This window comes from Falco peregrinus, chromosome Z (genome assembly GCF_023634155.1).
Source record: "Falco peregrinus isolate bFalPer1 chromosome Z, bFalPer1.pri, whole genome shotgun sequence".
NCBI lineage: Eukaryota > Metazoa > Chordata > Aves > Falconiformes > Falconidae > Falco > Falco peregrinus.
The window spans coordinates 12860012-12873496 of NC_073739.1; the positions used below are offsets into that span (position 1 = coordinate 12860012).

Sequence of the window (13485 nt, forward strand, 5' to 3'; positions counted from 1 at the left end):
TACCCAGCTCCACTGTCTTACCTCCTTGTTGGTAACTAGGATCCTAAGCCAAGTTAAAAGGAGCTCAAAAGTTTTGCAGAAACCTTTCAGTCACATTGCTTACTCATTAAAGCACAGGACAATATAATAAAAGATCTGCTCATGACACTGTTTTCCCTTCAACTTTGTTTATTGATGTACTGAACATGAAAAAGTACAAAGGATCCAAACACAAAGTAAAACATGTACAACCTCTTAAATACTCAACAGAATATATTTTCTATTCCAACAGATGTGAAGTCATACTACACAACTTCAAATAAATACCAGCCTTATATTATTCTAAGTGCTTTGATAAACACTGTAAAGTGAAGCCCAATTTACATGCCTTCTCATCAATGCCGTTAGTTGCTACAGTAGTATAGGAAAGAAGCATGTAGCTACTGTTTTCCCCACATTGGAAAGTTTGTAATTTCTATAGTATATACAATTTTTAATGCAGAGGATTAGCTTTAACAATCTAAATGCACCTAAGAATGAGGAAGTGCCCAGGAAGCCAATTGATTTTTGAATAGCATTGAGTGGGTCAGCATGAAAACTCGCTTATTCACCTTAGCACGCGCTTCACAGTATATGTACTGTACTATACTGAAAAATTTGTAACTACAGTTTAAAAGAATAAGAACCAAAAGCAACTGCAAAGATAGTGTACAACTATGTTATGCATAGAACATTGCTTTTTCTAAGGGGAAGCATATGAGCATCTCAGTTTATACAAAAAGCAGGATGTAACTACGTAGTTGTCAGTGCATCCTGGTGAAGACATCACACCCTCAGCTGTTTTTTAAAAATTTAATAAGCTAGATGCTAATCAGAAAATATTCTGGTGGTTTTCTTAAATTTCTTCAATACATGGTAAAGACTTTCTATTTACCCAAATAGTGATTTAAGCATCATACAAAGTTAATTTTCATAGCATACAGGTATTTATGGGTTTTGTATGAAAAATGTAAGGAAATTGTTCAAAACCTATGATTATACTTGTTTTCTTACCACAAACATATTTATAAACAGAAATGTAGCATTACCATAAACAGCTGAAGCTAGACTATCTACAGACAAAAATAGCAACAGATGTGATGCACTGTAAATTCAAGTCCTCAGGACAACAAAAATGAATAAGCAGACCTCAAGTAACAATGTTAATGTCATTTACAAAGAAAAAAACTCATACAAAAACGTTCAAAATTGAACATCACTTGGCATGTAACTTAAATAAACCAAAGTTAAAGTTAGCTGAAAGGTTCATAACTCAAGATCTTATTTACATTACACAAAGCTCAGGTGTTAGCCTTGAACATAACTTTCAAAATACCTCCAAATACAGCCAATTCAGGCCACTTCTGGTTTGCTACTGTACAAACCATGCTCCATGTCTTTTAAGACAAAACAATTCTTCAAACAATAGCAAGTACATCACTAAACACCATGAGCTCTATCTGAAGGGAATTCTTTAGGAAGAACAGATTTTTTTCCCCCATCTCTCAGTATTTTAAGTTTCCTGCTTGCTCTTATTTGTAAAATTTTCATTTGTTTCAAAATCACAAATTAATGTGAGCCACCTATCACTTAATAACCAGGATGATCAAAGACTCCACTGATGATTACAAAAATGAAACCAACAGTGCATCCCATTGACTACTTAACACAAAGGTGTCAAAAGTATTTCTACATCATAAATCCTCCTACATTTTCCCCAACAATTGCAAATTTCCTGGTAAGTTTTAAAAGCTCACTAGGTGTCATATGAAGAGATTTCTCAAAGTATTCAAGTCAAAATATTTGTTCCAGGACCAGTAAAAATTTTCTCCAAATTTCTTTTTTTATAAAAATAGATGCTTTTTTAAACCCACATCAAAGAGGCTCTTATCTCTTTGGCAAGGTACTGCTTTACGAAAAGTTCTCCAGTATTCTTACAATAAGCTTTTATAATGTGTTCCCATTACCCAACCCAAACGATAATTACAAAATAAATACTGCTTATAACTTTATAAATAAAGTATAAACATCAAATACTTTTATTGAACAAAACAGCAAATCATTGAATGTGTAAGTTAAACACAAGGCAAATCAAGAAATAACAACAACTTAAGTATAACACAAAGCCTTAGTATTAGCCCATACTTTAAAGGCAGTCATGTAAAGACAAGACTTCTTCCCTTAGCTGGAACGTTTTAAAAGGTCCACCTTCTTCAAAGAAGGCAATAGAATATGCATTGTGACAGGTAAAAACCCTGTATCTCTTGTCAATATTCAAACACAGAAGATATTTAAGAAGTTTTAATTCAAATATTAGCAATAAAAAAATCTCACATATTCTTAGGATGCTAAGTAGTCATTTTATCCCCATTTCCACACTGGCATACAACAAAGGCCTTTACTAATGCATAAAGCTTCTTGTAAAAGGCCTTTGTTGTATAGTTTTCATGTATTAATGCACTGAGAATAACTTGTTAGGGTTTGTGCGCTTTGTTTGTTTTGAAGGAGACCTGCAACACTCTGTCCCCAAGGCGGTATCCATTCAGGCTGGCTATTGCCATAGCTGCCTCATCGTAGTTTGTCATTGTCACAAAACCAAAACCTTTGCACTTGTTGGTGCTGAAGTCACGAATGACCTTCACATTGGTTACTGCTCCAAAGGGTCCAAACATTTGCCAGAGAATACTTTCATCAGCATCAGGGGCCAAGTTGTACACAAAAATGCACCATCCAGTTCCTGCATGTCCAGGGATATTAATTCCAGCCAAACTGGTCATTCCATCAATGGTCATTGGAGGAAATCTGTGGAAGAATGGGGGGAAATAAAACAGAATCATGAAGCAGCTGTTCACAGAAAGTCCCAGCAAAGAAATCTCAAAATAAAAAAGAAAATTATACAGGGCTTTTCACAATGTGAATGTGTTGGCCAGACTAATAAGAGTTAACACTGCAAGTATTTTTCACTGCACAAATACAATGTACAGTACTATATATAAGTAGGAGGAACAGTGGTATGTCTGTCTCAAATGAAATAAAACAGAAAAAGAGAAAAGCATGCTATAAAACCCAGTGAGGATTAGCAAGTCATTTGAAACGGGAGTTCCATGGAACTGCTACAAAAGATTTGTTTCTTTCATGCACAATGCACCAAGATGAACAATCTCAGCTTAAGTATGAACATGGAAAAATCCAACATTAGTCTTACTGAAAGAGTACACAAAATATTTATTTGGTTATTATGAACTTAACAGTCCTTTATTACCTCTTTACTCCATAAGCCATGTTGAGCAGATTGTCCAACCTGCAAAACACATTTAGCAAAGTGTTAAGTCTTCAGACTTTTCCAGCTTTTAATCTTAAGGGAACATCATCTATTGCTGCCATGTCCCTTGCACTGTATAGATCATGCAAAGTTACAAATATCAACACTGAAAGAGCTGTGGCACCTTACTACAACATGATACAGTTAGTGAATACAAACCACATGTTCTTCCATAGCATCCACAGCCATAAATAGTTCAGTTCAGAAAGTGGACTACTACCGTAAGTTTAGGCTAAGTCCAACACTTAGCATACAGTTAGTCAGTGACCAGCTCAGTGAAATTTACAAGATTACTAACTTGTTTTGGATGAAAAAGTTACCAAGGCTTCTGACATTTCAGTGTGCTGAAATGGAGAGACAGGCAGATGCAGGGTTTGGGGCACCAAATGTTATAATATGAATTGCAAAAAATTGCCTATTCTTTTCCAGCATAACACGTTTTCACAAAATACATATATATATTAGACTAAGCTTCCTCCATGTGTTTCTTCCCTCACCTTCCCCCAAGATGCTAAATTGTAGTATGCCACCACAATTCTAAACCCTTTGGAATCACCTAGCCAATACCTGGAATGCGCAGTGTCTACCAATCCTATTAATCTTATTCCTGAAGCCTCTTAGAGAAGCACTTTTTAAGGAAGTTTCTACCCTAAAGATCTGGTTTCTTCCTGGCAAAGCCCAGACATGTAAAGAGAAAGTCTTGTAAAGGTTCTCTTCAGGACTCCACAAAATATGAGCTTAGGTAAAAAAGGCACACTGATTTAGCTTTTTAGCTTGATTTAGTTTACAGCTACCTTACAGATCTGTATACCTTAATACGATTTCTCTCTGGTAACAAGCTACAGGATTTAAGAACCACTGCTAGTATACAGAATCTAAACTCAAGTGCTGCAGTAGTGTAAGTACACTTGCACACAAAAAATTGAAGAAAAAGGTACTTGGTCTTGTTTGCAGCATAGAGTATTATGATTTTGCAGCGAGCAGGCTTTGCAGAACACACTGACAAGAAAGCAAGCCACTGAACCCCTGAAAGCAGAGAAGGGGAAAAAACCCAGCCTGACTACTACCAGTAGTAGACTTAGTGTGGATGACAGAGGTCTGTCATTAACATTTGGGGGTGGAGAGGAAGATGAAGTGTTCCAGAACCACCACCACTTACAGGCCTTTGCTGTAGAGCAGCTGGCCGAGGACTTCAAACAGTAATATCACTAGCAGTTTTTCATCCGTTACCTAGATGACTTAAATTCTGGAAAAATTCTCAGGGGCATTCACTGGACAATTTGTAAAAGATGCTTTAACTTACATGTCCTACAGAAACCAAGGAACAATTACATAGAACTGCTTTTGAAACTCCAGCTCAAGATTTTTCTTCATAAGCACTGTAGTGCTTCTGTTGGTCTTTCCTACAAAAGCTTAAGCTGACTGTTTTCAGGCCTCTGTTAACTGTTAATAGGGAGAGGGCAACTGTAGCAGGTAATCCTGTCTGAAATGTGAACAGCTAACATTTATTGCATGTGAAAAAACATGGAAGATCTGAGGCACTGGCGCAATCTGAACTGTGTGGTCACCAACAGAACTAGAATGCTGCAATAACAAAGCAAAGAACTAAAAACCCAAAAGAAACAATTTCCCTTTACAGTTATAAAAAAAAAATAAGATGTGGCCCAGCTGCCTTTTAGAGAAGAAAAAGAAGCCTGAAAGCCTTGCCAAAAAAATACCTCATTTTGTCTGCAACTCCAGTTTACCTTTTGCCCAGCCAATTCAACCTTGTTCTTCCTTCCACACCAAAAAAAAAAAGTGATATTTTACTCTCCCTCCTATTCACTACAGGCTTGGTACCTACTCAGAGCTTTTTGTTACCATCATACTTTTAAGCGGAGCAAATCACACTATCTCTTACAGTTGTTTCAAGCATCCATCACTTTACACTTAGTATCTCAGAAAAAGAACCCTCAAGCAAGAAAAGTTTCCATTAAATTTAAATGGGCATTCATAAAAATACACTTCCTATTTAAACAAAAAGAAGTCACAATCAATCAAATAAGTTTTTAAGGCTCAGACCCCGATGCTGCAGGACAGGGGTAGTCTATTGAAATTACTTAACTGCAAAGAACTTTTTAGGTCCTATCCAAAAGTTGGAGAATTTACAAATCTTGAGAGCTCTACATGTACTTTCACTTACATACAGATGCTATCCCAGCCAGTATCAGTTATAACAGATACTTGGCTGTGTTTGGTAACAAGTACTTTCACTTACATACAGATGCTATCCCAGCCAGTATCAGTTATAACAGATACTTGGCTGTGTTTGGTAACAAGTGTACTCAGAACTTAAGAAGTCAGCAGGCCAGAATTGCCAGAATATGTTGAATGCTGTAACATAGGCTGTACAACAGCTCCCTCCTGAACTTACTTCATAAAATGCACCTGGGTCCATTCTGCGAGTGCAACTTCTGCCCCTACACTCTGCCTATGGAGCAATGGCAGGACTTTTATTCAACATTCAGCATAAACAAACCCTTTTAATTCCTAAGAAATAGTAAGAAAATCCACCAAACGTGTAAAATTGGTTATCCCTTCCCTTAGAGCAGAAAGCCTGCTCTAGTGCTGACCTTCACACCTATTGAGACACTTGCAGCATGTAAGGCTGAGAAGCTTAAGAAAAGAATTCAGAAGTTCTGCCAGAAGTGCAATCTGTGAGCTCTGAACATTTGGCCTAAAAGCAAGAGTAGCCAGCACAGGACTTTTGAAGTTTGGTATATTCTCTTTGAAGCAAACTGCCAGCTGATTTTACTTCTTGAAAAATAAGATACAAACTGTTTGAGTGTATTACTGTTTAACGTATTCCAGTCACATAGCCCAGGGGCAGAGGGTGGGAAGAAACAATCAAAATCACTGGAAAAAAAAAATAAAAGGTACTCATGAATATTGATAATACGATATTTGTTTCACTTTGTTCTCACCATCTGTCTTTTTCAATACACTAAATACCACAGGGAACTGTATAGCTGTGCTTTCAATGTGACAGGAACATATATCCGCAAAACACACATGCAGAAGATATCTGAATAATCTTTATGACAAAAGTTTGTGGTAAGAGAAGACAAAGCAGGGCACACAGGATTTAGAAAACTGACTAGAAACAAACTGAAAGCCAGAATGGGGAGGAAAGACAGGGGGTGGGTAAGAGGAGGCTGGCTGTAGCATGCCATATGGCTAAGAAAACTGAATTGCTTAGGTCAATGTTAACAGAATCAACTTGCACATTAATAATCTCGGAACAACCTTTTAAAGGGGATTTTTTTATAGTGACTATGTGGAAGAAAAAGATGTCATCTCAGTGTAATTAAGTAGGTTTATTAGATACTGAAATGTTATCAATAGGGTGGAATGTGTTTTTGTTTTTAGCTGTATTGTAGAGGCATAGCACAAGTTCAGCATTTTCATGCGTCTCCTTCACACCCAGAAATCAAGTAGGGAAAGACCAGAGGGAAACAAAACAGGATCATAGGAACACAGGGCTTCCACCACAGTTGCTACAAAGCATTCCGACTTACCTAAAACGTTGAGCCTGCTGAGCTAGAGGTGCTGGGTACCTTCTGTTTGGAGAGTGGTACAGCTGGGAAAGGAATGCCTGACTGTTTTTTTGGCTTGGACTGTTAGCAAACTTGACAGTGATTGGCTCTGTGGCACCTGGAGGTTTCTGGCCATTCAAGCCCTTGATAGCTTCTTCTGCTTCAATTCGCTTGTCAAACCGGATAAACCCCACACCCCTTGATACTCCTGCACATGGGGAAGAAAGCATATAGTAATTGATTCAGGGACACTGGAATATTAGATGTTCACTTTTTTATAACTAATTGCTGTGAACACATCATTTTGATCTTATTAGAACTGAGCTTTTGCTAAAGTAACAGTTCTCTACTGTAATTTATTTTTTTTAATTTAACTGACAGAAGGTACACTGTGTAGAAAGCTTAGACATTTGAGGGAAACCATAGTGGAGACAAACATGGCAAGTGAAAGGGTAATTCTGAAACAAGGCATTTGGGGGTGTGGGTGGGGAGGAGATGAACACACAACCAGCTGCACTGTAACCTCTGTTCAGTTCATGCTACCCTGCAGTATCTACATTCACAGAAATTCTGAGAATAGCTTAGTCACCTGCTTCCTAGCAGCAAGAAGTAACATGTACTCTCCTGCAGCACCCTTTGAAGTTCCCTTTGGAGCAAGTATGCTGAGGGAACAAAGAATGGAGAGCAGGTTCTAGACTGCAGTAATAGGAATTATGGCCCTGTTTTAACAGCTCTTAGGTTACCTCTATGTAAAAAATTAAGTTTCAGCATACAACCATACTTCTGTAGGTATAATTTTTTGAAATTAACTTTTCTTGGGCCCTGGAATCTTCCTTGGTATACAAAGCCAAGACAACATGCAAAGGGGTCAGCAAGTGTTTGTTGAAGATCTTAGGAACATCACATCTCAAAAATTTATACTGTGTCTTAAATATAAACACACTGAGGTGTCAATATTTGAACCAGTTAACATTAAAGCTACTACAACCCACACTAATTAGATGCATGCTTTGTTCTAACATTTCTTCATCCATTTAAAGGCCCCTTACACTTGGGTTCATGAATAAACAAACAAATTAGACAATTGTCCTCACCTAAGACATTAACAAAAAGAAAAGCATTCTGTCCATAATATTTTAAGCAATCAAAGTGACAATGAGCAAGCATAAGAAAGGCTTAAAGAAGCAAATGTCACAGCTTCAACTTTGCATTTTTTATCTGTCAGTTTGTGTCACAACCTTATTATATTCCTATCATTTTGGGTCTACTTCTTCGAAATTACCAAGGAGGGAAGAAAGCTTAAACCTGAACAACACTATGCCACAGAACTACTGTGCACACACTAAGATTTACGAGAACTTTGAATTACAGTAGAGAATTAAACATTTCAAAGTTTAATTACATTTACTTATTTGGCCCATTTGTCAAATCCTACCTATTTCTATGCATGAACATACAGGAACATCATGTAAACAGCTGGTTATTGCACAAAGACTGGAAAGTCTGACCTGCAAATCTGCTGCTTCTACAAGTCACTATTTGGTGTTTAGCTTTCCCTTCCCTGCCTCTCTACACTCATCTACACATGCTATTAAAACACTCCATAAGTATTATGTGTCAGTATTGAGATTTCTGTTAACATGACAGAATTGCAAATGAGTACATACAAAGTCCTCTTCAGGTCAGCCAAGTGTCAAACACTGGGATGCACAATCTTTGCAAAGGACCATTTGAAAGCTTCAAGACCTCCTAAAGCTGAAAGCTGTTTGTCACACACAATGACATGTAACTTTGAAAAGGTACAACTATAAAAAAATTAATCCCTGAATAACAAGGCAGCTTAGATTCTTTACATGAGTAAATGAATTCTAACAGTCCACACCCCTAGCTGTTTGGAAAGGTAAGAATTTGGAGAGCCCTGCACCTCTGTATTTCACTTTGCATACTCAATACTTCTGTCACATGCTTGGCATTTCATTTGATTGCTTGTTCTCAGAACAGGCCTGCTGGAAGCAGGTAAGGCAGCAAATTATTAAAGCTCAAGATCAGCCACATGAGCCAGCAAAACCACATGCATTGCTGTCCAAATCTGAAGGGTAACCACAGAGTGTCACGGACACCCAGTCATTGGTTAAGACACATACTGTAACACCACAACTAACCTGCTAGGAATTTAGATCTTTAAGGCACTGCTAAGCACAGAACTGATCTGCTCCTGAAGAACTCCAAGTTCATGTTCTTCAGTGTGCCCAAAATTAACGAGGCAACCTTGAGAACCATCTTAACAGCAATTGCCAGCCTAGATCTCTCGTAACCCTAGCCTCAGAAAACCAGCTACGCATTTCTGCATAAAATTTTATTTTCTAAAAAAAGTGTTTAATAGTATTTCATAAGGCACATAGGGACTGTTTTCACACAGCAGATTGGAAAGGGAAGATTATAGCAGCTGTAAATTACAAGCCATGAAACAGTCTTCAAACCTGCACCTTCAGGGCAGAAATGTCTCAAGCTGGCTCAGTACATTCCACAAACTATTTTTGTTCATACATATTTATGAACAATTCCAGCAGAAAATTGTATTTTCTGGCATACACACACCTTTCATACATTCTAGAGGCAAGACTAGTGTACAGAAAGATAACATATTTCTTAAACTGCCAGTGCAAAAATTAGAGGAAGTGCAAAACTGCCTACTTACCAGTGACTTGGTCAACCAAAATACGAGAAGTAATAATGCGCCCATGTTGGGAAAAGAGCTGTTCCAGTTCTTTCTGGGTCATTACTTTTGGAAGTCCACTAACATACAAATTTGCATCTCTGATAGAAGCCGAACTTGGTCGTGCATAGGAAACCTTAGGGAAAAGAAAGGGAAAACCACTAGAAATCAAGTACTTCAAAAATAGGTGAAATAGGACAGCATCATTTGCTCTGAGACACTGAAGTGTTTTTAAGGGCAACCAGAAAAGCTACCTTACAAAGCCAGTTAAGTGGGTAGCATGTTTTTGTGCTGGCTTCTGTGAAAACACTGAGGGAATGCAACACAGACCATGCAGGAGAAGTTGACTATATGAACTTATATATTAAAGGACTACTTTCAAATACAGGAGAAAAGCTTGGTACACACTCCAGCAAGCCTTGGTAGAGAAAAAGTTTCTCAGCTTACTGTAAGATTAAAGACAAATTTAAGAAGATCCAGCAATGTTTTCCTTTGAAGTATCATTAAAGCACATTAAAAATACAAGGGATAAATATTTCACTTTGATATCTAGGTCAAAAACACAGACAGTCCCAAAGCACTTAAGAGGTTTGCAAGTGTTTTTGAAACACTGTGCCCTTTGCACACGTGATAAGCTTGCTATCAAATGACACAATGACTCATGAGGTCAAGGTAGACTCTGCTACATCACTTATAGGCCCAAGAATGAATGGCAGAAGTAGGAATGCAACTTGCATTTCAGCTCTTCAGCAGCTTGCCAAATTCTGCAACACAGAGGTCTTACAAACAAATGCCAAGTAACAGTGAGCTTCTCAGATCCTCTGGGACAGAAGTTTTTGCCTGCTATCTCAGTGTTGGTCAAATATTTTATCATCAGTTGGATTCCTCAACCCTTAAGACACGTGCTACAAAACCAGCACGTTGAAGAGTTCAGTACCTCCTACTGAAGCATGTACAAGTGGTTTATCTTCATTACAGGAAAGATTAAAACAGAACATCGATGCTTGAGGAACAGGACAGGACAAAATACTTTATTTGGGGCTTTCACTGTGCAAAACGTGAAAGTAAAAAGAAGCCTCAAAAAGTGGCCAGATTTATCTCCTTTCCTCCTCCCCCTGCAATGCAGGATCAGCCAACTCCGGGCAGCTTGAACTTAACTTTGTAAATGTACCTTTTGACTCGGGCTTTGAAGCTTCTTTTCAAATCCTATCCCTGCCTCGTTTCCATGCAGATCAGAAAACTGAAGACTCCAGTGCAAGCAAAACAAAGAAGGTGATTGTGACAGAGCACCCCAAACACTAAGCAAAGGAAGTACTCTGAAGACTGCTGTGATTTTCAGTGTCCTTCCCAGAGGCTTTGTGCAAGGTGTCTTCGAAAGCTGGCTGACCAGGGCTGACATGCAAAATTTGTAGCTGCTGAAAATAACACCCTATCCAACAGAGCCCTGTGAGCCACAGCGCCTTGCTCTTAACATGAGAGCTAAAGATCTGCGTTCACAGTGCCTGCCTTTTGATCTCCCATACCGGCAGCTGGGAACAATCCCAGCCTTTTCTCGTAATTTACTTATCTGTGAATATGTGCAAATTTTATCATAATAGGAAAGCTGCCAGTGTCCAGTCTTACAGCAGGAATGAAAATTTCCAAGTTTCCATACAGTTTATTTCAACTCTATCCCATAAAGATGTACTGAAGAAGAGTTTCTGTTGCACTGGAGACAGGCACTCTGAACTAAAGATTTGTTTTCTCTTCCACATGCCCCCTCACTCTTTTTTTATACTATTAGAAATATGCATTAGGGAATTCTCCACAGAATTGCTCATGAAGACTAACACCACCAAGTTGCCAGGTAGAAAGCCACAGACCTTTTAGAAAAAATGGATTCAGTGTCTACGATGCAAAGTGTAAAAAATACCCCAAAGAACAATCAACCAAAAAAGGCCCAACCAAATACAAAAAAAATATAATCCTGACATATAGCAAGCATCTACAATATCACTGGATAAATCTTTCCACATCAGCTTCCCATGTCAGAGGGACTTCTATAATCCAGTCGCATACACTGACAACAGGCATTTTCCCTATAAGTGAAGTCATTCTGATGTAAAACTGAGGAAGTACAAATGTAAGTAAAAATCAGAGTTGTGCTCTTTTCAAAGGGAAAAACACCCATAAAAATCCCAAGAAAAACCTGAAGCGATCTCTGAGGCAGTGCTTAATATCTAAAATTTCTTTCCCCCCTGGTCAGTGACATTAAGGTAAACTAGCAGCAAATGACCAATTCACAAGGTATGCCTGATTCACAGTTTTAAGGTCAGTAGTGCTGAGAATGAAATTAGTATTCTCTCTTCTTACCCATACATTGCTCTGATGGACTTCCCTGGTAATTTTAACAACCCAGCAGCACATAGGCATGGATACCACAGTTCTTCGAAAGACAGCTACCCTAACAGCTTTATAGGTCTGGAAACTATGCTGATGTCCCTGCTTACCATCTCCAGTGACTGAAAGATGACCTCCAAGCCAAAGGTCCATGCTAGCAAGAAGCAGGAAATCATGCAAAAGTTGTCTGGGGGCCTGCTTGGATGAACAAGGGATTCAACTTCAAAATAAACCTTATGTGTACAGGATGTGAAAGCAAGAATAGGTAAGTGATGCCCAGTTGTGTACTGATGAGGTTAGGAAAGCTAAAGCCCACATAGACTGGAGTTGGTGAGAGACCTGAAGGGCAACAAAAAAGAGCTGTACAAATATACCGGCAGCAAAAGGCTGGAAAAATGTGAACTCACTGCTGAACAAGGCAGGGAAAACTGCCAACCAGGGACACAGAAAAGGACAGGATACATAGTGCTTTCTTTGCCCCTGTCTTTACCAATACAACTGACATTCAGGGACTCCAGGCCCACAAAACAGTAGAAAGTCTGGAAATTGACTTCTACCCGAGTCTGAAAGTAACTTTAAGTATAAAGTGAAGGTAGTAAATCCAGGGCAGAGGATTCCTCAGCTTTTCATATAAAACCAGTGATACATTAGTTTTCCCCCTATTCCTTCCAAGAGGAATTCAAAATGGATATTGTCTTCCAAAGGTGAATTCACACTGCTGGACACGTTCTGTCACATATCAAGGATATCAACTCGCGCTGAGCCCCTCAGAAGAGGGGGAAAACCAAAAAAAATTTGCTAACTTACTGCAAGTTTGCCTTATGCTACATCTGTCAAGGTGTAAAACAGTAGACTCAAAACTCCTCTCAGTTTTCCTGTCAAGTGAGTACAAATTCTTTCAGCGTCAGCTGATCCGCTGATGTCTATTGCCCATGCCCTAGCTGGTAAATGCTACTTGGAATAGAGTTTGACATAGCAGTCCAAGTCTATGCTGAATGTAATTTAAAATAAGCAAAAGCAGTAGGCTCTTAACCACTAAATGCTACCATTACACATTCAATTTCAGTGTCATTCCCTTTAAATTCTTCAAGTGTGTTTAAAGGGTCTTTTTCACATCTAAGCACATACACCAATCACAGATCACCCTACAATGGAAAAGTATCCCAGTGACTACTCCTGTATCCTAACTAATGCATACTGGAATTTGGGCAGGTTAGTCACAGGAATAACATGCATCAAACTGAAATCAGTACTTCATTATCAATATCCAGACACTATCTCTAGGAATCTTGTTAAGTCCCAGAAGGTCTGGCCAGGCAAGAAATCTGAGAGAAAGAACAAAGTTCAGAAACCCAGTGAAACTGAAGTTTGACTTTCTTCAGCAAAGCATTACTAGTAACCTGCGATTACTGCAAGTCAGCAGCACTAGAAAGAAACAGACAGCACAAAACATTACTAGTATAAGGGAACTAATT

The 13485-nt window shown here is 38.5% G+C and overlaps 1 protein-coding gene across 2 annotated transcripts in view; it reads right to left on the reverse strand.

Moving 5' to 3' along the window:
- Positions 1 to 1865: 1865 nt before the first annotated feature.
- Positions 1866 to 13485, reverse strand: part of ELAVL2 (ELAV like RNA binding protein 2) — a 46576-nt gene continuing 34956 nt past the window's right edge. For both annotated transcript variants that reach the window (XM_027780668.2, XM_005233187.4), the window contains exons 4-7: positions 9614 to 9767; positions 6898 to 7123; positions 3281 to 3319; positions 1866 to 2820 (exon numbers count right to left, since the gene is read on the reverse strand). In XM_027780668.2, the coding sequence (XP_027636469.1) occupies positions 2493 to 2820; positions 3281 to 3319; positions 6898 to 7123; positions 9614 to 9767 (747 nt within the window). In that variant the 3' untranslated portion in view covers positions 1866 to 2492. The remainder of the gene's footprint in view (positions 2821 to 3280; positions 3320 to 6897; positions 7124 to 9613; positions 9768 to 13485) is intronic.